Source organism: Pelophylax lessonae, assembly GCF_965119305.1.
Source record: "Pelophylax lessonae genome assembly, chromosome: 2".
Lineage (NCBI taxonomy): Eukaryota > Metazoa > Chordata > Amphibia > Anura > Ranidae > Pelophylax > Pelophylax lessonae.
Genome location: NC_138769.1, coordinates 560,138,454 through 560,166,374, shown reverse-complemented (window position 1 = coordinate 560,166,374; position 27,921 = coordinate 560,138,454). Strand labels below are relative to the sequence as shown.

At 41.7% G+C, this 27,921-nt stretch overlaps 1 protein-coding gene across 1 annotated transcript; it reads right to left on the bottom strand.

Annotated features, from left to right (window-relative positions):
* Window positions 1-27,921, bottom strand: SKIC8 (SKI8 subunit of superkiller complex). The gene is made up of 10 exons (XM_082248366.1): window positions 27,696-27,921; window positions 27,545-27,572; window positions 13,577-13,682; window positions 12,155-12,327; window positions 11,901-12,049; window positions 11,721-11,814; window positions 7,245-7,338; window positions 4,596-4,688; window positions 4,428-4,506; window positions 1-400 (listed from the first exon to the last, which is right to left on the bottom strand). The coding sequence occupies exons 1-10, from the start codon at window positions 27,705-27,707 to the stop codon at window positions 311-313; spliced, it is 918 nt and encodes a 305-aa protein (XP_082104492.1). The 5' UTR covers window positions 27,708-27,921; the 3' UTR covers window positions 1-310.

Sequence of the window (27,921 nt, the reverse complement as noted above, 5' to 3'; positions counted from 1 at the left end):
GATTTACCAAAACTATGTAATATTAGGACCTGCCTCATCTATCCAATAAGTTTGTATCCAATCAGGCAAGCCCTTGCACTACATATTTGTTGGTAGATCTAAGGAAGATTGTTCAACCAGATTTTAATGTATGTGGTGAGTCATAGGTATTAGATTTTCACTGAAAACAGCATGATGTTTGTTCTGTGCAAATATACTCTCTTGTTGACTGCAGCACATGTAAATCCAGGATCTGTAATTACGACAGTTCATAGAAGTAGCAGACAAGCAAGGTATTTCTCCTAGTCCTTCTACAATGAAGAACAATGTTTTATATGGGACAGTCATAAATATGGATTTCTTGGTCATCTCCAACAGATACAATTTTAGAGCCATTTCTGTTGTACTGAACACCCCAAACCTGCAAGAAAAAAAAAAAGCACAGTTATAGGTCATATTTTGGTTCTATATTAGGAAAAAAAAAAAAAAAAAAAAAAAAAAAAGGTAAAGGATGAGCAGTAACAGCCAAACAATGCTTGATGTATCTTGGTATGTCGTTATGGATAAACAAGAAAAAAAACACAAAAAGGCACTCCAATACAATACCTGCTTTCAAATGACCACAGATGTGTTTTGAAAAACAGCATATATTTTAGGTTTTCATTTTACAGAAGCATAAATTTAGATGTAAATATGCCTGCACTACTTTTTAAACTTACCTTTACTTTCAAGCTGTTCTCCACAAAAAAATCCATCACTTAAAAAGTGCATAATGATTAGGTCACATTTAAAGTGGATCTTCATTCTTTTAAAGTGAAGATCTACTTTAGACAGTAAAAATAAAGAAAAAAAATAAAGCTGAAGTAAATATTATTGCATACTTAGTGAAATTATTCACAGAGCTTCACTTTTTCTAGATAGTGTTATGTTCTAGCCTTGTTCCAAAATTGATTAAATTCATTTTTTTCCTCAAAATTCTACAATCAATACCCCATTAATGACAACTTGAAAGAAGTTTGTTTGAAATCTTTGCACATTTTTATTTTAATAAAAGACCACATGTACATACCCTGTATATACTAGAGTATAAGCCGACCCGAATATAAGCTGAGGCCCCTAATTTTACCACCAAAAAAACAATTGGAAAAATGATCTACTCGAGTATAAGCCTAGGGTGGGAAATGCAGCAGCTACTGGACCACCACCAGACCCAAAACAGGGGCTGCGGGCATGGTAGAGGAAAATGCAGGGCTGCGGGCATGGTAGAGGAAAACGCAGGGCTGCGGGCATGGTAGTGGAAAGTGCAGGGCTGCGGGCATGGTAGTGGAAAGTGCAGGGCTGCGGGCATGGTAGAGGAGAATGCAGGGCTGCGGGCATGGTAGAGGAGAATGCAGGGCTGCGGGCATGGTAGAGGAGAATGCAGGGCTGCATCAGGTGTACCATGCCCGCAGCTCTGCATATCTTGTAGTATGCACGCAGCCCCGCATAACGGCAGGTAGTGCGGCTGTGGAGGAGTCTCACTTACCTGTTCCTGAGGCCCCTTAGATTTAAAAACGGCGCTGCCCAGCGCAAACATGGCATTGCGCATGCGCTGCCGCTGCTCGGGAAAGCTTGTATACGTTCGGCTATTCCCGGGAATAGCTGAACATGTACATCCTTCCCTCGAGCAGCGGCGGCGCATGCACAATAACATGTTGGCGCCGGGGCGCTATTTTTAAATCTAAGGGGCCTCAGAGCACGTCGGGCCGGCCGGGAACATTTTTTTAAAATTTTTTATGACTCGAGTATAAGCCGAGGGGGACGTTTTCAGCACACAAAAAAAGTGCTGAAAAACTTGGCTTATACTCGAGTATATACGGTAAGTATTCACAGCCTTTGCCATGACACTCAAAATTAAGCTCAGGTGTATCCTGTTTCCACTAATCACTCTTGAGATGTTTCTACAACTTGATTGGAGTCCACCTGTAGTAAATTCAGTTGATTGGACAGGATTTATAAAAGGTCCCACAGTTACCAGTGCATGTCAGAGCAGAAACCAAGCAATCAAGTCCTAGGTATTGTCTGTAGACCTCAGAGACATGATTGTATTGAGGCACAGATCTGGGGAAGGGTACAGAAAATTGTCTGCAGCATTGAAGGTCCCAATGAGCACAGTGGCCTCCATCATCCGTAAATGGAAGAAGTTGGGAACCCCCGTGACTCTTCCTAGAGCGGGTTGCCTGGTCAAACTGAGCCATCAGAGGAGAAGGGCCTTAGTCAGGGAGGTGACCAAGAACCCGATGGTAACTCTGACAAAGCTATAGCATTTCTCTGTGGAGAGAGGGGAACCTTCCAGAAGAACAACCATCTCTGCAACACTCCACCAATCAGGCCTGTATGGTAGAGTGACAGAAGCCACTCCTCAGTAAAAAGGCACATGACAGCTGCCTGGAGTTTGCCAAAAGGAACCTGAAGGACTCTCAGACCATGAGAAACAAAATTCTCTGGTCTGATGAAACAAAGATTGAACTCTTTGGCCTGAATGGCAAGTGTCATGTCTGGAGGAAACCAGGTACCTCTCATCACCTGGTCAATACCATCCCTACAGTGAAGCATGGTGGTGGTAGCATCCTGCTGTAGGGATGTTTTTCAGCAGTAGGAACTGGGAGACTAATCAGGATCGAGGGAAAGATGAATGCAGCAATGTACAGAGACATCCTTGATGAAAACCTACTCCAGAGTGCTCTGGACCTCAGACTGGGACAAAGGTTTATCTTCCAACAGGAAAACGACCCTAAGCACACAGCCAAGATAACTAAAGGAGTGGCTACGAGACAACCCTGTAAATGTCCTTGAGTGGCCCAGCCAGAGCCCAGACTTGAACCCGATTGAACATCTCTGGAGAGATCTTAAAATGGCTGTGCATAGACGCTTCTCAGCCAACCTGATGAAGCTTGAGAGGTCCCTCAAAAAAGAATGGAAGAAACCACCCACAAATAGGTGTGCCAAGCTTGTACGATCATACTCAAAAAGACTTGAGGCTATAATCGGTGCCAAAGATGCTTCAACAAAGTATTGAGCAAAGGCTGTGAATACTTACAGTATGTACATATGATTTTTTTTCATTTTTCTTTTTATTACATTTTTGCAAAGATTTCAAACAAACGTCTTTCACATTGTCATTATGGGGTATTGTTTGTAGAATTTTGAGGAAAATCATGAATTTAATACATTTTGGAATAAGGCTGTAACACAAAATGTGGAAAAAGGGAAGCACTGTGAATACTTTCCGTATGCACTGTATATTGGTGAGGCTTGGCATATTGCATGCGTTCCTCATATCCAATGGACCACTAAGGAAGCTGGAAATCACTGTAGTAGTCAGCACTACTACAGTGATAGCAGAAATCTGCTCAGGTGAGTGGCTGCTCCACACTGACCATGACAGGAGGGTCGCTTGCTTGCATCCATACAATGCTATGAATTTTTTTTTAATTAATATAAGGCATTCTCGGATTGGATGAGGTGGAGAAGAGGGACAGTGGCTTTAAACCAATACCTGGTTTAATGACCATGGTATCACTATGCTTGATTGGCCAGCAAACTCACCTGATCTAAACCCCATAGAGAATCTGTGGGGAATTGTCAAGAGAAAGATGAGAGACCACAGACCCCACAATGTAGATGAGCTAAAGGCTCACCTCAGCAGTGCCACAGGCTAATTGCCTCCATGCCACACCGCATTGAGGCAGCAATTCATGTAAAAGGAGCCCCGACTAAGTATTGAGTGCATACTATATTGTACATGGACATACATTCTGACATTTCTGTATTAAAAATCTTTTTTTTTTTATTGGTCTTATGTAATATTCTTATTTTCTGAGATACTGCATTTTGGGTTTTCACTAGCTGTAAGCCATAATCATCAAAATTAAAAGAAAAATGCTTAAAATATATCACTCTGTGTGAAACGCATCTATAAAAATATACGAGTTTCAATTTTTGAAATGAATTACTGAAAAAAATAAAACTTTTTGATGGCATTTTATCAGATGTACCTATATGCATAAACCTAAAACGGTCTGCACTGTATTGCAGCACAGTGCATAAATCAGCATTGTGTTGTGAAGCAGATCTAGTTTTCCTTTTTTTTTTTACCGTTGAGGTGTGCATAGCTAGAGAACTTACCACAGTGTGCTCTGCTGCTTAGTGTGGTCAGTTTTTATTTGGAAAGAGAGAGGACTAGTAGGAACACCAAGGATGTCACACAAGAAAAGCAATACAAAGAGAACAGGAGACTTTCTCATACAAGTACATTGTACAGCAGGCAAATATCAGGAATATGAAAGTGTTGGGGTAACAAACGCTTTAAGGATAGAAGCTGACTGGTTGCCATGCACAATTGCTCCAATTTTTGTTAAATTAGCCTCACAGTTTCCCAAAGAGAATTATATTTTACATAATCCTACCTGTTCTTGGTGATCAAAGAATGTATGTACACATGTTCTGCTAGCAACATCCCATACTTTTACACTTTTATCAGAAGAACTGTTAAGAAAAAAGACAAGTAATTTAATATCTCCCAAAATCATATCATAGGACTCGCTCTGTATCAGGTGATTTTCTGAGAGACTTACCTAGAGACAAAATGAGCATCGTCGGGGGAGAAAGCCACATTCAGAACCCAGGAGCCATGTCCACTGAGGGTACCAGCCAAACTGGCATGTTGCCTGACAGCAAAAACATACAGTAAATATTTAGCAAAGTAAAAAAAGATGATATTCAGCTAGCCATCAGAATTCTTTTAGAATTAAGCCCCGGTTCACACTGAGGCGACCTGTGAGGCGACCTGGTCGCCTCACAGGTCGCCGCAGGTCACCTTCCATAGGGAAGCTGCGGACCCGTTCTAATAGGAGCGACACAAGTCGCTCCGACTTAGAAAAAGGGTCCGGAGCTTCTTTGGGGCGACCAGGAGGCGACCGCCATAGACTTCAATGTTATGAAGTCCGTGGCGGCCGCTCCGAGGTCGCGGCGCGCTGCTCGCACCGCGACCTCCGAGGTCGCGGTGCGAAGTAGCGTCGCCCCGATGTGAACGGGGCCTAAATGAGCCAGTCATGGCAGTATTTTTTAGAGAAGTCGACGCTAGATTTGGTTGGTGTGCTTTGCTGTGTTTTTTTTTTTTTTTTTTAATGCAAAAGATATATTTACACCATCAAGATAGTATGAACCCCTACACAGACATGAAAGTGGGGGGTGTCATGGCGCTCTTCTAATATCCCAAGGTGGTACAAGGAATGTGGGTGGATGGGAGGGGGGGGGTTATGGGGCTGCGTGGGGGGTAACAAAGTTTGGTACTGTAGGGAAGCTATAGTCCGCGGCAGCCGGCTGAAGCGTGGAGAAGCCCTGAGAGATGCAAGAAAGGAGAGAGCGGCGCCAGCTTAGTATAGTACAAGTTTATTTAACACTGTTAAAATTGGTGACTCACTGTCCGAGGTTGGGTGAGACCGGTACACAAAGACTGTTAGGGTCATCCATCTTCCTCTTCCAGGATAGTGGTCATAGGAGAAGGTGGTGAGGTTCCAGAGGTATAGCCGAGCCGCTGTGGGGCTGCTAGTTGTCACTGGCCGCGGCGGAGCATGCACAACAGGGCTCCGGCTGCCGACTTCTGATCCCTGATGACATCACTTCCTGGCAGGAGAAAAATAGGGGTTGCACGCGTTCAGAGCATCCGTGCTCCTTCGTCAGGCGATCCACCTTAATCGCCTGACGAAGGAGCACGGATGCTCTGAACGCGTGCAACCCCTATTTTTCTCCTGCCAGGAAGTGATGTCATCAGGGATCAGAAGTCGGCAGCCGGAGCCCTGTTGTGCATGCTCCGCCGCGGCCAGTGACAACTAGCAGCCCCACAGCGGCTCGGCTATACCTCTGGAACCTCACCACCTTCTCCTATGACCACTATCCTGGAAGAGGAAGATGGATGACCCTAACAGTCTTTGTGTACCGGTCTCACCCAACCTCGGACAGTGAGTCACCAATTTTAACAGTGTTAAATAAACTTGTACTATACTAAGCTGGCGCCGCTCTCTCCTTTCTTGAACCCCTACACAGCAAATTCAAATCTGACTATTAATTCCATTTAGTGAATTGTAATTTCTTTGTGTGCTGTAGCAATATTTCTGTAAAATCAGACAATCAGTGCAGTGGCAGGTGCCAAGGTAACAAACATTTTGTGCCTTCCTATATTATGACAGGTTCCAAGTTACCTGGTTAATTGCATTTGTGTAAATATTATTTCAGATGACAACACTGTTTTTTGAAAAGTATTATAGATTTAAAGAAGTAATCTAGCTTCAAAAATCTACAGATATGGATGAGAAAAGTTTGGCCAATAGGCAAAAAAAAAAAAAAAAAAAAAAAAAAAAAAGAATGATTAGCATAGTGCTGCCCACTCTCCCAAAAGAAGGATAATCTGCCTTTTTCTGGAATTTATGATGCAATTTAAAAACCTTCTGTTATAAAAAAGACACTACTGTGTGTTCATTCCGCTGCCCAAAACCAGATATCTGCAAGTATAAAGTTTAGTAGTCGTTGCACTTTGGCTGTCAGACAATGTTGCAGACAGCCGGAATAAGTTTTTGGGCCCATACAAGTCTGCAGATGATTCACAACAATGAGCTACCATGAAATCAGGACTACTGACTTGCACATTCGTACTAGGTAAACAGAAAAACAAGAGTGAGGAGAAAACTTCTGGAGCTTGTAGCTTTAAAAACACCAGTAACCATGATGACACATTTCTATCCTGTTCTAGTTAAGATCACTGGCTTTTAAGAATGAGAAAATGGAAAACGAATGAAGTCCCAGAAGTTAGGGAAGTAACCAATTTGGTCAATGAGATGTTCATTTATGAGCATATTTTGGCGTCTAGAGATGGACGAATGGCAAAAACAGCGCTGGACTGGCTCCCCTGGAGCACATATTTAAAAAATGCCTTACCACTGTTGTAACTTTTATGCTCTTACACTCCCATGGGTACACTCTTTCAAACTCCTAAGCTGTTATTACACAACTTATGTTTTCTTTCTATCTATATCCTCAATCTAAATAAAATGTCTTCTGGACGCTATGACTGTTATATAGGAAAGTCTATTTGAATCTATAGCTCAGTCATTGTTAATACTAATGTTTTCTTTATTAGGTTTGTATTTGTTTAAAACTCCAATAATAATAATATATTAAGATTAAGATCACTGGGTTTTCACAAGCAAACAAGTCCCAAAACTTACACATCATAGATTTTTATATATCCATCATCAGAACCTGTGATTAGCAGCTGGGAGTCTGGAGAGAATGTCAGTGATCTGATAGGCATAGCATGTCCTGTGAAGAAATAAAGAAGGTACTAGGTTTTTTTTTTGTCCGTCTTTTTTTTTTTTTAGCAAGAGTGAATAAAAAAAAAAAAAAAAAATTAGAAATATCATGCAGAGAAAAAAAATCAATTTCAAGGACCACATAACAAAATAAATGACATACACTATATTACCAAAAAGTATTGGGACACCCTGCCCTTACTCGCACATGAACTTTAATGACATCCCAGTCTTAAGTCTGTAGAGTTCAATATCGAGTTGGCCCTCCCTTTGCAGCTATAACAGCTTCAACTCTTCTGGGAAGGCTGTCCACAAGGTTTAGGAGTGTGTCTATGGGAATGTTTGACAATTCTTCCAGAAGCACATTTGTGAGGTCAGGCACTGATGATGGACCAGTCAAGTTCCTCCACACCAAACTCTCTCATCCATGTCTTTATGGACCTTGCTTTGTGCACTGGTCCAAATCATTTGGTGGAGGGGGGGGATTATGGTGTGGGGTTGTTTTTTGGGGGTTGGGTTTGGCACCTTAGTTCCAGTGAAGGGAACACTTAAGATGTCAGCATACCAAGACATTTTGGACAATTTCATGCTCCCTACTTTGTGGGAATAGTTTTGGGATGGCCTTTCCCTGTTCCAACATGACTGTGCAACAGTGTACAAACAAGGTTCGTAAGAGACATGGATGAGCGAGTTTGGGGTGGAGGAACTTGACTGGCCTGCACAGAGTCCTGACCTCAACCAGATAGAATACCTTTGGGATGAATTAGAGCGGAGACTGCGAGCCAGGCCTTCTCGTTCAACATCAGTGCCTGACCTCACAAATGTGCTTCTGGAAGAATTGTCACACATTCCCATAGACACTTCTGAACCCTGTGGACAGCCTTCCCAGAAGAGTTGAAGCTGTTACAGCTGCAAAGGGTGGGCCAACTCAATATTGAACCCAACAGACTAAGACTGGGATGCCATTAACCACTTCCATACCAGGCCAATTCTGGCACTCCGCTCCTACATGTAAAAAATCATTTTTTTTTTTTTTGCTAGAAAATTACTCAGAATCCCCTGTCATCCACCTGCTCAGCGGGGACCTAGGGTCTCTACTAAAAAAATGTTTTTTTTTAGTAGAGACCCTAGGAAATAAAATGGCGGTCACTGCTACTTTATGTCACACGGTATCTGCGAGGCAATTTTTCAAACACTTTTTTTTTTTTTGGATTTAATGATAAAAAAAAAAAAAAAAAAAAAAAAACAAAACATTAGAGTTAGCCCAATTTTTCTGTATAACCTGAAAGATGACGTTACGCCGAGTAAATAGATACCAAACATGTCACGCTTTAAAATTGCGCACACTCGTGGAATGGCGCCAAACTTCGGTACTTCAAAATCTCCATAGGCAACGCTTTCAATTTTTTTACAGGTTATCTGTTCAGGATTACAGAGGAGTTATTGGGCTAGAATTGTTGCTCTCGCTCTAATGTTTGTGGTGATACCTCACGTGTGGATTGAATGCCATTTACATAGGTGGGCACGACATACCTATGTGTTCGCTTCTGTGTGCGAACAGGCGGTATTGGGGGAACTTTACATTTTTTTATTGTTTGTTTGTTTATTTTATTTTTACACTTTCCCTTTACATTCCTTGTAATAGGAAAAAAGTGATCAAAAAAAAAAAAATTAATATTAAAACATCCCTTGTAATAGGAATAATGCATGACAGGTCCTCTTCATGGAGAGATCTGGGGTCAATAAGACCCCACATCTCTCCTCCAGACTGAGATAAAAAAAAAAAAAAACCTGCAGTATTTACCACTGCCAGGCCGGACGTCATAACGTCACGACTGGGCCCCCTGAGAGTCACAGAGACTGCTGGGGCCACCAGGTCCTCTGTATTCTCTATGGTGAACTGGATTCCTCCTCCGGCTCGCCAATCGCATGGGCGAGCCAGTAGAATCACCGGAGGGCGGCGGGAGGGGTAAGAACAATCAACAGAACAAGCCCGTAATTAGGGTACCTTTTACCTATGACCCAACTTGACCTTTCGGAGTAGTTGCTTGGAATGTCTTGCCTCTTTTCGGATCTTTGTTAACTTTGATCCTCTGTATGCTGGTTTAGTTGTCCTATGTTATGATGCTTTATTTACCTTGTTTAACAATTCATGCCTGTATTTCCATATGCATTCCTTGTTTTTGTATTCCATCTTTTCCTCTCAATAAAAATGTTTTGACAAAAAAAAAACCAGAACAATAGTCGAAACAGCTGCTATGATTGTTCTTATGGTGCAGGGAATCACCGGCTGAAAGAAATTATCTGAATGATGCCTGCATCTGCAGCCATCATTCAGATACCCCCAGTCAAAGCCCAGGACGTCATATGACGTACTGTGGTATGAAGTGGTTAAAGTTCATGTGCGTGTAAAGGCAGGTGTCCCAATACTTTTGGGAACAGTGTATATCCCCCTGCTAGTCGTATAATTACCCATTTCCTAATGATCCCCAACCTATGAGAGAAACTGCACCCAAAGTGTACAGCACTTGTACAGATGGGCTGGGATGATCTTAACAAGGGGCTTTACAGCACCAAAAATGTAAGCATTTGATTATATTTGGTACACCCCTCCCATCAAGCTGAATAATGTCATATCAGCATACTGGGTTTCCAATTTGCAACCCGTGTTTCTGGAAATTACTATAATCCTTTACTACTGTATGACAGGGAGAGCAATTTCTAAAATCCACTGAACTAGTGCTGCATTTACAAGCAAGGAAAAAGTTTAATTTCTAAAACTTGAACTCCAGGCTTGATCTTTATCGCATATATACACACATTGGTCCACCTCCACAAGTATGCATATTGCTGGGGAAGCGGACAATGACTGCAGTAGTCAGTGCTACTACAGTGATAGCAAAAAATACTTTTGGTCTTATTCTGTGGGAGCAGCATCTGCTCACTGACCATAGGGGGTCCATTTTTCAATTTAATACAACGTGTTCTTTGACTGGATGAGGTAGAGATCGCAAGGTCACCACCCCTCCTCTCCACCTTGTCCATTTAGAGAAAGTCTTTTATATATTGAAAAAGATACAAAATGTTCTATGAACGTTGGCAGTGCCAAGCAAGCAGTCATTGCTCGCTTGGCCTTCTGACATACTGTTTTTATAATACTGTTAAAGTGATAAAAAAAGACAAGACTTTACAAATAACATTTTATACATACCTGCACTGTGCAGTGGTTTTGCGCAGAGCAGCCCGGATCCTCCTCTTCTCAGGTCCTTCTTTGCTGCTCCTGGCCCCTCCCTAGTGTCGAGTGCCCCCACAGCTAGCAGCTTGCTGTGAGGGCACCCTAGCTGAGCTGCAGCTCCGTGTGTCCATTTAGACAGGGAGCTGCCGTGGAGGGAGAGTCTAGGACGGCCGAGGGACTCATGGACATCGCTGGATAGAGATGGGGCTCAAGTATTAGGGGGTGCTGGGGAGGCTGCTACACACAGAAGGCATTTTATCTTAATGCATAGAATGCATTAAGATAAAAAAAAAAAAGTCTGCCTTTACAACTCCTTTGACTATAGAGATAAAAAGTTACTTTGTTACTTTTGCATTTACGTTTACCTGCAGATAAGAGGATGAAGTTTGTTTTTTAATAACATTTGCTTCTATTAAGCCTCTTCTTAACCCTCACATTTACCCTAATTATCCCTAATTAATGCCTCCTTCCCTTTCTCTTCTTTCCTACTGATTTTCCTATTTTACCAACTATTACAGGGTTATTAAACCCATGACATTAACTTCACATAGATCTTCCTCATTACCCACGCTAAAATTAAAAATAGATATTAAATAGCAAAATAAATGCTCCAAACGCCTTTTAATCACAGTCTACCACCAGTCACGTGACAACTGTAAATTACACCCACCCACCCTGATGTAAAATCCAGAGGGGGAGCAAACAGTATTCCTTTGACGACTACTATACATCACTCTAGTATGTGTGAAGAGTCTTTCCACACCTGTACAACGCTGACTGGCACTGTTAACAAAAAATTGGGTTGCTGCCACTAAAAATGTGCAACATGCCCGTCCTGCTTGAGTCATTTGTGTTACATGGGGCAGCTAGCAGGGAGAAGGCTCTATCAATCATCCCTGCTAGATCCACTCTACTAGATGGCACAATGATCATGTGGGGCAGCTATGGTTAGCAGAACATGCCACTCTAAGTTCTCTAGCTGCCACTACAGGGTGAAGATCCACATAGGGAGTAAGTGCTAGTGCTGCAGTCCTGTATTCCTGTACACACAGCTTAATATAGGTATGCTGCACTGGCAGGAAGGAGGAGCTGGAGGAGGAGAGAGCACAGCCACAGTGGTTAAAAAGCAACTGTTTATTCAGCAAGTTCCCTCTTACCTTCCAACGTGTGGAGAAGCTTGCCAGTTGCAATATCAAAAATGTTAATAATTCCATCAATGGCTCCACTGGCCAGATATTTGCCATCTGGACTCTGTTGGGGATAGTGAAAAATAAAATGTAATCAGTGTACTGCCATTTTAATTTGCTTGCATTACATCTTCAGCCACATATACCTACATAAGCAATACTGAGGATAAATTTGCCTCTGGTGTCAAGTGAGAATTCCTTCTTTCCAGTTTCCACACCAAAGATGTTCACTTTTCCCACATGGCTTCCTGTAGCCAAGTGTTGGGAGTCTGGTGAAAAGGCCACAGACCAGGCATCCACTGCAGACAGGATAGAAAGATCAATATACAACTCTATAGAATACAGTATATGATATCTTGCACTAGAAACTAAACTATTATCTACTAAAAACAGTAAGATCTTACCAGGTCCAGCATCTATGGAACGCATTTGCTTGCCAGAGTCGAGATCCCAGAGGCGAATGTGGGCATCTAAAGAGCTAGAAGCTGCAATGTTTCCAGTGTGACTGACATCCACAGACACCACGCCCAGCTGGTGACCTTCTAATGTCCATTGCAGATCCAGCTTCTCACCACTCCTGCATTAATAGAACATGCATTTGAGACATGTTGAAACACAGAGTCCTTCTTAAGGCTAGTCAGGCCATATCTAAATCTATTTTGCTAATAGTAAGTGGGCTACCAAATAAATAGATCACCTGTGTGACTAACCGTCTACTCTATCACCCGAATTCATCCGTGCTGCTCCAAGATCCCTCATGTGCAAGCTACATGCTTGGAGAAGGCCTGCCACCCTGTGGTTATGGTTTCATTTTCCCTAATTGTCTATAATTCTGCCCCACCCCCCCCCATATGATGTAATTTCCTCCTTACGCATTTGTGAGTTTCTATGGTTGTTGATACAGGACACACATTAAGGCTAGAGAAATTATTAATTTTGACCACTTTAACTCTCTTCATGACCACATAGTACACATATATGGTTTCCGGGAAGAAGGCTTTATACCTGGGCATATATGTGCTCCGGTGTTTGTGCTGGAAGCTCCTAGCACTGAGCTTGAGCTGTTAACGACAGCTCCGATGTTCCGTGAAAAAACCATACCCGTGAGAAAACCATACCCTCGTCACTTCCGGTGCACCTACGGAGGGTATAGATTTATCACGGTAGTGTGTGTAACGTTACACTTGCGGCAGTTACATTAAAACAGCTGTGCTGCAACATTAGTCATCTCCGCTCCTATCCCTGACACTTCTCTGATCTTGGCTAATAAATATAAAAGCGGATCATGGAGCCGACATCTCCGTCATTTACATTTCATACACCCGCCGCTGCTTTTATATTTACTAGCCAAGATCAGGGAAGTGTCAGGGATAGGAGCGGAGATGACTCATATTGCAGCACAGCTGTTTTAATGTAACCGCCGCAAGTGTAACGTTACACACACTACCGTGTAAAACCATACCCTCCGAGCATGCGCACTCGTCAGGCCCTTGGCTGTTCAATGACGTATCCGGGGCTGTGAGCATGCGCACTGCTACGCTGCTCAGCTGTTCCTGACAGGAAGTGACGAGGGTATGGATTTCTCACGGGGTATGGATTTCTAACGTTACACCGGGTCTCATGTTAATGATCGCTGTGACAGCCTGTGATTACAGCAATCACTCTCTGTGTTTGGTGAGTTTAGCTATCTGATGAATATTGTCTGCAGTGATATTCAGGTCAAATATAGAGGTCTCAGGGAGAGACAAGTCATTATTACAACAACAGGAATCAGAATATTTTACTTTTTCGATTAGGCAAAATATTTTTATAGCAACTTCACTTACCATTTCCACACCTTCACCAAATCATCCAGGGAGCCACTGACTACTGTCTCGGACCCATCATTTGTGTTCTTACCCCAAGCTACTGACCATATGGCATCGCCATGGGCTAGGAAAGAAAAGCATGCAGTTCAACATAGGTCTCTTTTCCATAATAATGTCAGAATATTAACATGGAACATCAAGAGGTGAAGCACACGCAACCCACTATCACCACTGTATACACTATATGAGAGGTGGAACTTAAGTCTCAATGCCGGAAGTTCAGCACTTGTGACAGGATAAATGAAACAAAATGGTTTTATTTACTGCAGCACCATCCACACATGGGACACCCACTATTAGGAAGTGATTGATTTTTACAAAGCAAATATCTAAAAATGGCAATTTTCCTTGAGTTCAAGCCGATTTCTGTGTTTTAGTGAAATTTAAATAGTTTGGACCAAACAAACTAACTATTACCTTCACTACTAGATGTGCCCCCTGTGTGAACTGTATGTAGCACTGTGTCCTGCAGGTGGATGGGAACTTCCTACCCCACTCTGGGATCAAAAAAAAAAAAAAAAAAAAATCGAGTCAAGCTAAGTGCTGTTCAGCCACTTAAAGCGAGCTTAGTATTCTATGAATGAATACAAAGCTTCCTGTGATTAGCTGAGGCACAGAGGAGGGGAAGATGTCAAACTCCTCCTTCTCATTCAATTAGAGGAAGCTTTGTATTCATTCATAAAATACAAAGCTCCCTGTGAATGGCTGAGCAGCACTCAGGCTGACTTGATTTTGTTCTGGAAGTGGGACAGGAACTTCCGATCCCACTGCCCGAATACAGCGCTATATACTGTATGTACCGAAGGATACAGTTTACAAACCGTACACATCTAGTAGTAAAGGTAATAGTTTGTTTGGAACAGCTTTGGCCAAACAAACTATTTAAAAGTCACTAAAACATGGGGATCAGTATTAGGCTTTAAGTAACAAATCGCTCTGTTCATCAAGATCCCAAACTGAGGTTATGTTTTCTAATCTTTTAGGACTCGTTCACATACTGGATGAATGCCAGTCACTGCTAGGGCACAAAGAAGACAATGGTTTTTTATGTGCCTCATTTCCACTGCAAAGCAGCTCAGAGGTGTGGCAATCTCCCCTAAAAACAGGTGGAACATGTAACATGTTCCCAAAGGTGAACGTATCCTTTAATGTTTATATAGAATTCCTATCACATTTTGAGCAAACTGGATCGTATTCAGTGTGGGGGTGGTGTTTCTTTTTTTCTTTAAAGTAAATCGAACGTCGAAAGGTTTTTTTTTTTTTATTACCTTAATGCATGACCTGCAACTTTACCCATAACAACTTGATAAAAAATTATGTTCTGGAGCAAGGAACATACATTCCATATTAATAATTATGCTACCAACATTAGTGTGTGCTGTGAATTGCCTCTAGCATTGCTCCTGTTTTTTTCTTGCTGGACGCTGCCATTTTGCTGAAGCCCAGAGCCCCTGAACATCAGTAAATCATAAAGTGAAACTAAACCCATCAATTTACCGGTTTCTAAAAACAGGTATATTCCTGGAATGGTGGCATTGCTAACTGAATCGTTTGGTTTTGTGCTCCATCAAACTGTCAAACCATCAAATGGCTGCTGTCATAACTGATCACATGTACAGAATATGGTTCTCTCTTTCTTCTGATCTATTTCAATTTATTTTTTTACAATACAGTAGTACTGGGATGGCTGATGGCTGTTCCCCCCCCCCCCCCTCTCCTTGGTTAGACATGCTTCCCACTTAGGGATAACTCCGCTCCACCACTTCTCCATTTTGGAGTAATAGTGGGTTTTTTTTCCACCTTTAGATTTGTATGCATTTATTTTTTTTTGCTTTTCTAGACCTTTTGGAGGGGTTTTTTTTTTTTTTTTTAAATCTTCCCTTTTTTCCCGCCCTTTTTAATTTTTTTTTTTATGTGCAAACATGAAATCGCATAAAGTGGCCAGTGCTCCGAGGTGACACAGTGAAGAACTCCCCCAATGGACCGTGCACCCCCTTGTGAATGGGTGCTCAGATTTTTTAGATACATTGTTTTTACACTTGTGAAATAGTGGAGTGCTTGCAGCAATAATCGCTACCTGGTTGCTCATGGGGTTTTACTGATTACAATTGGATATGTATCATATTACATATTAGTGATCGACCGATTATCGGCAAAGCCGATATATCGAGGGCCAATAAGCACTTTGCCCGATATATCGGAATCGGCCTTTTGATTTGAAAGTGCTTGTACCGGGGGTGATGCCTGCAGCTAGAGGCATCACCCCGGTACCGGTGTCCATAGCCAATGGTTGGCTGTCTTGTAATGACAACCGATGCGGCTGTGAAGCCGCTCGGCTGTCATTTTGAAGGAGCGTGTGAGGGGACATCCCCCCCCCCTCCCACGGCTCGCCCGGGTCTCCTGTCCCACCGGGAGACCCGGGCATCCTACCTTCACCGCCGCCATCTGACCGGGTCTCCATCTGCACCGACGCCGTCTGACTGAGTGTCCATTTCTTTAAAATTCGGTGCCGCCGAGTACCCGGAAGTGATGTCATGACATGACATCACTTCTGGGTACTGGCGGCGCCGAATTCAAAAACATACAGCCTTCAAAACAGCCAGAATTAGCGTTTTGAATGCTTTTAAGTGCAGAGGAGGGGTTTGGGGTTTTAGACTCCCAGATCCCTCCACCACAGTACCTGTAGACATTAAAATTTTATTTTATTTTTTTTAATGTCCTAAAATATCGGCCAATACCAATATCCGATGACCAAAATATCGGTATCGGGGAGGGGGTCTTAATTGCCTTCCACAGGTCAGTGACTTACCAATTATTAGATTCACGTTCAGACTCTGAAAGGAAGATATCTTTCTCAAATTGACGTTATAAGGTAAAACATATACCTTCCCCAATATGTATATCCTTAAAAGTGACCAAATTGTAACGAGTGTTCAATATATTCAAGATCTTATGGAATTTACAGAGGGAGTGATTATATTGGCTGGAGATTTTAATTGTATTCTAGATCCTACATTAGATACTTCGTCGGGTAGGAGTTCTATTTCTAAATTTCAGATTCAAAAACTTAATAAGCTTCTTACCCAATATAATTTGGTGGATATATAGAGGATAACTCATTCCACAGAAAAGGGACTATACATGTTATTCCACGGTCCATTCTTCTTCGTTATTCAATAGGCTCTTACTTTTCAACCAAAATGCGACATGCAACATGCTTTGGTCTAACCATGCCCCTGTATACCTATCTCTTTCATCACCAAATATAACCAGACAAGATTGGACATGGAAACTGAACAATAAATTTGTTGAGGGATACGGAATGTACCACAGAAATTGCAACTGCTAATTCCCATTTTATTTAAGACCACCGTTGCGACGACACCCCTCTGCCCATTCAATGGGAAGCATTAAAATGCATTTTAAAGGGTATTTTCATTAAGCATGGTTCACGTTTAAAGAAAATCCGCGAATTGTCAAGTAAAATATTGCTCACTCAGATTGCTCAACTTGAAATCTTTCATAAAAGAAACCAGACAAATGACAATGTTACAGCTTTCTGAAACTAGACATCAATTGATGGATCTATTGAATCAGAAAGCGGCTATTAGGAGAGATCACTTTACTAAGCAGATATATATGGAGTGAGAAACCAGGTAGATTATTATCTAAGGCATTATGTAATAGAAAGGGTACGACCTCTTTTTTTTTTTTTTTTAAATAAATGGTCAAATGACCTATAATCCTAAAGAAATTAATGAGAGGTTTAGTTTATTTTACGAACGTCTGTATAATATTTCACCAGATACCCCAAATCAAGACCTTTCTGTTAAAATTAGGGAATATATATCACACAAACTGCCCTGCCTTCCCCATCCTTAAATGTTATAGTCTAGATTAGAACAACCCTTTCAGATTGAGGAATTCGTAAAAGCGATTACTTCTCTTCAGCTGAAAAGGAGTCCTGGACCGGATGGTTTTACTTCTTGATTTTTTAAGTTTTTTTCTGATTCTATTTCTTTTTTTGTTAAGAAAACGTATAATGCCATATCATCAACTGTAGTTTTTCCATCCCAGTAATGTGAGAAGTAAGCAAATAAATATTTGGGTATTCATATCCCTACTTGTCTGTCGACAGTTGCGGATTTGACTTTAAGTCCAATTTTGCATACCATCCAAAATTTTCTGTAATTTTACAATCAGTCGCATTTTTTTTGGTTTGGACGCATAAATATTTTTAAAATGGATAAACTATGCATGCGCATGCGCGGGACGGATGGCGGCTTGAACTTGCTGCTCCGCTCACTCCGGCCGCGATCCCGGCTACAGGGGCCATATACCACCGCCGAAACTCCTCCAAAGATCACCCCCTGGCAGCCACAGTTCCTGTGCATGTCTTCCTGCAAGAGGAAAAAACGCAAGACTCCACAGAAGTCCCTCACTCATTACCTCCTCAGAGCCCGGGAGAAGTTGAATATGGAGCAAGATGGCGCCACCCCTCCTCCTCCTCCTCCTGTGCATGTCGGCAGCAACATACAGACCTCAGCTCCTAAGACTTCCTTGACCCCTGCAAACTGTGAGTACCCTGCTCCCCTCACAAAACAAGACCTTGATAATAGCCTGGAAGTTATGTGCACTAAGCTGATGGCAAAGTTCCAGGCTGAGCTCCACAAGACAGAGACCACCCTTACACAGGAGATCTCTGCCCTTGGAGGAAGAACAGACAGGCTGGAGGCAAAGCATGATGAGTTGTCCCTAGCTTACAGAGAGCTGAGCAGAGATCATGAGGTGTCAAGCTCAGAATTTAACCAGCTGCAGGCACATGTGGAGGATTTGGACAATCGCAACAGGCGCAATAATTTGAGGTTAAGGGGGATCCCTGAAACCTATACCGATCTCATACCCACAGTAAATCGCCTGTTTAAATCGCTTTTGCCTGAAGTAATGGAGTCCCAGTTCTCTTGTGATAGAATCCACCGTGCCCTCCGTCCAAAACCCCCTGCTGATAAACCACCAAGGGATATTATCTTATGTATGAAGGACTTCCTGACCAAGGAGGAAATCCTCAGGGCTGCGAGGAACACCCCAAATATCCTTATCGACGGCAATAAAATTCAGATTTTCCCGGATATCTCACAGGCTACACTGGAGAGAAGACGCAATCTAAAAGAAATCACGTCAATCCTACAAGTTGCACGTATACGTTATAAATGGGGTTTCCCGTTTAAGCTTGTAATCCCTCACAATGGTTCCACGTACGTGGCTACTAATATCCCAGAGGGTCGTGAAGTCCTTATTAAGCTAGGACTGATGGATCCCTCTTCTAACCCCTCACCCCCCCCCTGCTCCTAGACCTTCACCGCTTTGGCAAACCCCGGCTTCTAGAAGAGGAAACAGAAGACCACGTAATGACAGGATCTGAGGCTTTCTGTTAGTTTTCACATCTTCTGATTCTTAGGAATCAAGAATTTTGCGGAATTATACTTGGAGATTCCTCAAAAAACATTAAGCACGAGATTTATCTGACGTACTTTCTTTATTTTATTCCCTCATATTTTTTCTTTTCTTCCCCGTCCTCTTTTCCCCATTTCCTTTTAATTTTTTCCCATGCAGTACCAATATACTCCACAGCACTATTCACTGTTCAGTGGACAAAGGGAGACACCTACTGGTCAAATCCTGAACTGCAAGGAACCCTCATCCGAAGATCATTAACTCCAATCAATCTTTGCTCCTAACATCTATCAAGATCTTTTGGTGTTCTCATCCTAATCCGCAAGTTATTTTTTCCATTTTTTTTTTTTTTTTTTAATACTCCTTATATTTTTCCACATGATCTTGAATTCATATGTAGGAAATATAATTGTTATAGATTTATATACTACCAAAATGTATGCTTTTTGATCCTTTTCCCTCCTTCCCTCCCTCCCCCCCTCCCTTCCCCCCCCCAACCCTCTTATTCTCCCTATCTTTGTTGGCTATTTCTCGATGATGTCCCCCTTAGGTTCTTTTAGAACCACCTATAACCAGACATTGCACTCATTTTGTTCCCTTCTCTTTGCGAAGGGATCCTTCAAAAGGCCTAAATGAGGTACCGCGCTTGTACATGTTGTACCCACTCAGTCGACCGGTGGCCACTGGTGGTCGCGGGGAGGTCGCGCCCTTTCTGATCCCCAGTTATGGGCCGATTCTCCTTCTGCTCTGCTGCTGGCTCTCGGTCGCCTGTTTAGAAGGAGTTTATCCTTCATTTATGTTTTTCTTTTATCAGTACCTTAACGGTTTACTGATCCATGGTTTATCTTACTTGTTAAACGTTGACCTTTATAGTTTTGCTTTTTTGAGTTTTTCATATTTATTAACGTATATCCGCAGACGTTTCAATACCTACAGTTATCCAGAATGCCTTTTATTAACATGTGCTTGGGTAAACCTCTTCCGGACACAGGATGTCCCTGAGCTACACAACCTAGACCTTCATCCCTCGGGTCCACCCTCACTTACTCCACGGCCCTTCCAAATTTTGAACTCCACGGATGGGTTCTTAGACACCTCGATCACCCTAAAACCCCACCATAGCAAATTCCACTTTCTCGCCTCAAAATGACCATTAGAATAGTCTCACATAACGTGCAGGGATTTAATTCCCCTAATAAACGCAGGAAAGCTTTTCACCAGTTCAAGCGTATGGACGCCAAAATCCTGCTGCTCCAAGAGACGCATTTTGCTGAACACAATCACCCCAAATACTTCCATAAGACATATAACCAGGCCTTTTATACCACACACTCCTCTAAAAGTAGAGGTGTAGCAATATTCGTTCATAATTCTTTCCCGCTGGATGTCCAAGAAGTATATAGAGACACAGAAAGTCGCTTTATAATAATTAAGGGACGCATTATGGGAAAGGAATTAACAATAGCTAATATATATGCCCCTAATGGAGCCACAGTTAAATTTTTCTCTGATTTTTTTAACATATTGGAGAAACATCACTCTTCCCACATTATCCTAGGCGGTGACTTCAATATGGTCTCTCATCCCACCATGGATAGAAGCAACCCAAACTCGACTTCCAAGAAGTTCCCCAGATCCTTGGAGCGTAGACTCAATAACTTACAGTTAGTAGATACATGGAGGTGTCTTAATATGGGCTCCAAAGAGTTTACGTTCTACTCTAACCCGCACAATTCTTCAGCTAGGATTGACTACATTTATTTCTCACAAGTGGTCTTAGCCAATTCGATCTCTGCTAGCATTGTTCCATGCGTGTGGTTGGACCACCATATGGTGCTATATGACACATCAGGAATAGGTCTCTCTCCTACTCCCTTCTCATGGAGACTTAATGACTCCCTATTAGCCAATCCGATAGACTCTCAGGAACTCTCCGATTCCATATCCAAATTTTTTAGATTAAACCCTACTGTGGACACCTCAATCCCAAACACATGGGTCACTCACAAGGCCTATATAAGAGGTAAATTAATCTCGTTAGCAGTTAGAAAAAAACGTGCACGTACTGCTAAGATTCAAGATCTCACCAGGGAATTACAATTATTGTATAGAAACCATATTACATTACATGATCAATCCACCAGGCTATTAATTGACCAAAAGAGAATAGAATTAAATAACATTCTCTCAGATAATGCAGAGAAATCCCTCAGACACTCAAGATCCAAATTCCTACTATATGGTAACACCGCTTCCACAATGCTAGCAAGGAAATTGAACCAGACGTTAAAACCTCCACACGTATATAAATTAAATACATCATCAGGAATGACCACTTCTCATCCCAAGGAGGTTTTGAGCATTTTTGAAAAATTTTATTCTACACTACTTTCCTCCCCCCCTGTGTGGCACCAATACATTCTCAAACCTGGTTTGATGAAATCCCTATCCCATCACTCTCTCCCTCGGATATAGAGCAGTTAAATGCCCCCATTACAGAAACTGAAGTAACTAATATGATTAAATCCCTTCGTAATTCATCTGCACCGGGCCCAGATGGCTTCAGTGCTTCATACTATAAAAAGTTTACTCCTATTCTATCCCCTAAACTTACAATACTCTTTAATCACATACTTAAGGGCAACGACTTCCCAGAAGAAATGTCCCTAGCAAACATGACTCTTCTCCCCAAACCGAACAAGGATCTTTCTAGCCCCCAAAACTTTAGGCCAATTTCAATTATTAATAACGACCTTAAATTATTCAGTAAAATCCTCGCTTCTAGATTATCCCAAAACTCATCTCATCATCGCAGTCAGGATTTATCCCCAACCGTCAAATTACGGATAACATCCGACTTGCATGCAACATTATACAAGACGCAAATTTATCTAAAAAACAATTGGTACTATTAGGACTGGACATACACAAAGCTTTTGACAGTGTCACTTGGAGCTATCTTGGAAAATTACTACCCAGATTCGGCTTCTCTAACGAGTTTCTAAATGGCTTTTCTGCTCTATATAAAAATCCTAAAACGAGAATTAAGATCCCGGGCTGTAACTCATCTTTCTTCCCTTTGGGCAGGGGCACAAGACAGGGCTGCCCCTTATCACCACTTCTATTTGCCCTTGCCATCGAACCGCTCTCGATTGCGATTAAAAGACATACTGGAATCTCAGGATATAGAAAGAAATCAGAGACATTCAAACTAAACTTATATGCTGATGACGCTCTCATGTACATACCAGACCCTTTCACCACATTACCCAATCTATTGAATACTTTAGAAAGCTTTGCAGGAATCTCAGGTCTTAGCATCAATTTATCCAAATCGGTAGCCCTACCAATTAACTTCTCAGAGTCCGACACCCTACAGCTGAAGACCCTTTTCCCGTTTGTCTGGGCCTCCGAGAAGATTTCATATCTGGGAATACAACTTAATAAAAATTACAATTCTATTTTTCAATCTAACTATCCTCCGTTGCTTGCCAAGATACGAGGTATGCTCCAAATGTGGTCCTCATACCAGCTATCTTTTCTAGGTAAGATCACAGCAATCAAAATGACCATTCTTCCTAAATTTATATACCTGTTCCGTGCACTTCCCATTTACCTTACCAAAGCATACATCACCAAGTTACAATCTATAATCAATAAATTCGTTTGGGGCAACAAAAAACCCAGGTATGTAGCGAGCATACTATATCATCACCAACGTACTGGAGGTCTGGGCCTTCCTAATATATGGTTTTACTATATTAGTAGTAGATTGGCCCAAATGGCCCATTGGCACGATCGTTCCTCAGATATACCTTGGATTAACTTTGAGGAAAACTCACTCGCCCCATACCACTTAGCAGGGCTACTATGGGACCACATAGTCCCTATACGCAAAATCTTCTCCTGTAATAAAATCGTTTGACGCTCTCAGGGTGTGGAGACTTGTTATCAAAAAATGGTCCTTCGCATCTCATCCCCCTCTCGACACCTCCTTTTTGGGAAACCCCAGATTTTCTGAAGCATTTATTACCCCCGAGAGATTCGCATGGTGGTCCGGAAATAATTTAACTTCATTACTAGACTTATATGATGGTGGGACTTTCCTCTCTTTTGAGTCATTACTACACACCAAAAATATCCCACTATCGGAAAAGCTCAATTATGACCTTATCAAAAACTTCTTTGATTCACACTACCCTAAGCCTTCAGGATCTCCTCTCAGCACATATGAACATATTTGTCTAAAAGATCTCTCAAGTAGGGGACATATCTCTACAATATATTCCTCACTTAACAATTGTGATCCGGATACAAAACTTGGTTACATGGTTGAATGGGAGTTGGAACTACAGACTGCTATATCAATAGCCGACTGGCGAGACATGTGGATAAATATGTGTAAGACAACCAAATCCCTAGGAGTGAGGGAAACGGCTATTAAAATATTCACGAGATGGTATTATACCCCCAAAAAATTGAATAAATTCTACCCCGAGGTCTCCCCAAATTGTTTCAGAGGTTGTAATGAAGTGGGCTCTCTGATACATATTTTCTGGGAATGCCCCAAAATTAAAAATGTCTGGCAGGAAGTATTCAATCTAATAGAGAGAGTTACAGGATGTAAATTTCCACTCTTGCACCTGCAATGTCTACTTTTTAAAAATATTCCAGAAATCACCACAGATCTCACACGCCTAACACATACCATTTGCATCGCAATGTTATGGGTTATCTCCAAACACTGGAAAGAAACTTTCATACCCTTTGATCAGGTCATCAGTAGAATAGAAGATATAAGACTAATGGAACAATACCATCACACCATCACAAACACTAAGATCAAATTTGATCAAAAATCAATATTTGATCAATATACAAATGTTCCCTAACCACATGAATATCACATCAACTTAACCAATCAACATATGTTGTCTATACAATTACTCGATATCTCTGTTTTCCACCACACCATACCCATGGTTTATGTTAGTTGGACACCTCTCACTGAGGCGAAGGAGGTAATCTACATATTGACGATTTCCCACGTATTCTGTTAACTTGCTCACTCTACTCTTGGATATTTTATCATTCTTACAACGCTATATTTCCATCAAGAACGGATATACATCTTATATTTTGTTTAATTATTGTTTCTTTTTTATCGCTTGTATGTTTTTTCACATGCCTATTACTTAAAATGTTTTATTGATGAAACACCTGTATGTAAATTTTACGTTTACTATACTATTTGTATTGATTAGATTTTTCAATAAAAGTTTATAATCAAAAAAAAAAGCAATTCCCACTATGTTGTTATATCTTCATGCATCGTCTTTAATTCGTATTGTGGATTTGTTTCATAATAAATCAACTAAATTATGGGTCCTATTAGAAAAGGACCTTGTTGTTCCGGACCTTACTTCTCTGTTATGGACCTCTTCAGCTCAGAGACCGTTAGATTCTTTACCAACTTTGGTTACATATACACTAGAAGTATGGGATCATTTTTTTTTTTTTTTTTAATATAAGGGTCAACTGTCTTCTAGACCATGTCCCCTATTACCATTGTTTGGGGATTCTGCATTTACACCAACTATGCACGCATCCTATTTTTTATCCTGGAGCAGGATATCAAGAGTGTTTTTAGGGGACACTCTGTTTCAGGGTGTGTTACCTCTTCTTTTTAATCTCCTGCCATATTGTCATAATCCTTCGCATGCATGGCTAGAATACATGAAGCTTGGTCACTATTTTCCAAGTATCCAACCGTGTGAGGCGGTAATCCGTTCTTATACGGAATTTGAAACTTTACTTATTCAATCAGAGAGACCAGCACACATTCTATCTATAGTATATAAACTTCTTTTGAAGGAGACACATCAGTTAAATCCATGATTCTTTTCTAAATGGGTGGAGGATATTGCTGTTGGTGAAGAAGAGATAGATTGGGACAAAATATTAGTGTTTTTATTTACAAAGCCTCTATTATCTATAAAGCTCAGGAATATAATTATAAGACCCCCCTCAATCTTACATACCAAATATGTGTTGGAGATGTATGAATGCCCTGGGTACTATGTTACACATAGTACCCGGGGCACTATGTGTAACATAGACTAGTCCATTATTTATGGTATTTTGGGATAAATTCTTCCAACTGGATTATAAATTGGTTGGAGATTGGATTCCTAATGATCCTTAGATTATAATGCTATCAATAATGCCTGGGTCCTATAAACAGAATAAAAAATGCTTACTTCCCCATTTTCTAACTGCAGCATGCACCGTTATATCTAGAAACTGGTGTAAATCTGGTACTCCTCCCCTGATTGAAAGGGCATGGGAGATGGACCATTGAGCCCCGGTTCACACTACTGCGTGTGCGGGGTTCGCATGTCATGTCGGAGCGCACTGCTCCGACATGACATGCGATCAGCTGTGCGGTGCGAGTTTAGCCATACAGTTTGTATGGCTAAATTCGCATCGCACCCGCAGCAAACACGCACAGGAGGCATTTTTGCTGCCGCATCAGGATCGGATCGCACAGCGGTTCACACTTGTGCGATACGATCCTGTGCGAAGTGCACGATCGCACTGCGATATGCGATCAAACTGGGGGTGTCGTTAAGATTACATTGACACCCCCAGCGGATCGCATATGGCAGTGTGAACTGCCGGGGGTGCGTGTGCGATGCGGGAACAGGCTGCGAATTCGCAGCCTTCCCGCATCGCATCAGTGTGAACCGAGCCTTAAGACATATGGAATAGATGGCCTCCTGGGAAAATGACAATGTAGATACATATAATACAACATTGTAAGAGTGGAGATATTTTAGAAACTCTCAAGATTTTGTAACATACTTTTTGTAAGAGAATTTATTCATACTCTTATTATCATAAATTTTTTGTTTTTTATTTTTTATTTTTGTGTGTGCACATGACAGGTGCTGACCAAAGAGGAAAATTGTAGTAGTATAACTTTATTGAGGTTCTTTAAGGCCTTAAAACATGATTTTTACTCTTTTCTTATAAGTTAGGATTCATCAATTTTAACGGTCAGATTACTATTTGTAATTGTTTTTTTTTTCTTTTGTTTTTCTTATTTTTGAGGCAATGTATTTATTACCTATCATTGAAGGCTGTATTAACACTAAGATTATATATGCTAGGATATGTGTATTACCACATTGTTATATGTACGTGTAATGATTTTTATTTTTTTTTTATTAAAATAATAAACTTAGACTGAATCACATGTGCAGCACAATGGCAGTTGCAGATCAAACAGAAGCAACTTCCTTGGCTGTAAATTAAAGGAGTGTTTATTTCCGCTTTAAGGCTGTCAGCAGATCGGCCACTACAAATTCAACTGTGCCTAAAAATAGAAAGCAAATAAGCATGTGCAAAGTAGGGGAAGACATTGTATTACTGGATTTTAAACAGTATAGACCAGCCTCTCAACCTTTGCAACACAGAGGAACCCTTGAAATAAAATTTCTGGTCTCGGGGGAACCCCTGCTAAAAATGACAAGTCTACAATTAATGACACAGTGTGACAGTCAGTGGGAAGAATGTGCCGTACTCCTGTCAACATTGGGAAGAATTAGCTAAAAGGAACAATGGTGTCATTGGAAACTTATCTGAGAGGCAGACATTGCCCATTGCTCAAGGAACCCCTAGCAACTCCAGGAGGAACCCCCAGGGTTCCACGGAACACTGGTTGAGAAACCCTGGTATAGACACTTATTTTCATTGTTTTACATAGCTATGCCTGCAAAAGGGACCAGCTTCAAGCCATCTAGCAGGACTTCATTTTCTGACTAAAGCTCCACGTCAAGGTAAAAACCTTCCTCTAGCTCAGGGATATGCAAACAGTGGCCCTCCAGATGTTGCAGAACTACAAGTCCCATGAAGCATAGCAAGACTCTGACAGCCACAAGCATGACACTCAGAGGAAGAGGCATGATAGGACTTGTAGTTTTGCAACAGCTGGAGGGCCATAGTTTGCATATCCCTGCGTCTAGCTGTTTGCACCAACCCCCTTCCTAAATACCTGTCATGTATCAATCCAGCACTGGTCCCTATCCCTGCCCTCACAGAAACAGAGGCAACAGCAGGAGCCATTGGCTACTGCTGCTGTCCTTTACATCCTGTGAGGCGGTAACAGGGGATGTAGCCGAGCTGTGCTATGTGTATCTATGGATGCACACAGCCATGCTCAGGAGCAAGCCCGCACTTGTGCCAGCATTGGCAAGCAGCTTGCTATGAAAAACAGAAAAGGATAAGTGGAGAGCGCCTGCAAGGGCCACCAAAAGAGGAGGTAAGGGGCTGCAAAGCCTTTAGTAACATTTTAAAAGCACTGCAAAAATAAAATCTACATAGAATCAAACAAACCCAGCTAATGATTTGCAGGACTAAGGCTAAAAAATCCCAGCACATCATCATTTCTGTAGTCTTTGGGGCTCTTACCTAGCTCTTGCTTGTAGAGGATGCTGTACTGTTAAAGATACAAAAGATAGAGTGTTAAAACAAAGACATTGCACAAAACAGACAGCTTCTAACAGAAAGCCTTGCAGTCCCCCAGATCAGGGACATGTCATGTGCTCCACACTGCAGTTACCTGTGTGCTCATGTCCAGCCGCTGGATGGAGGAGAGCTAGCCGCTCCCTGATTGTACAACACCAGCTTATCTCCTTCTCCACAGCGTCTATGGAGCGTCCAAGTCCGCACTCTACTGCAGCTTCACGTTGCTAATGGCAGTTTCTAAGTTCCTCCGCTGACATAACAGTCGCTTTCAGATGACGTCGTAGGACCGTGTTCATTCAACCAGCACTAGAGGGAAGGCT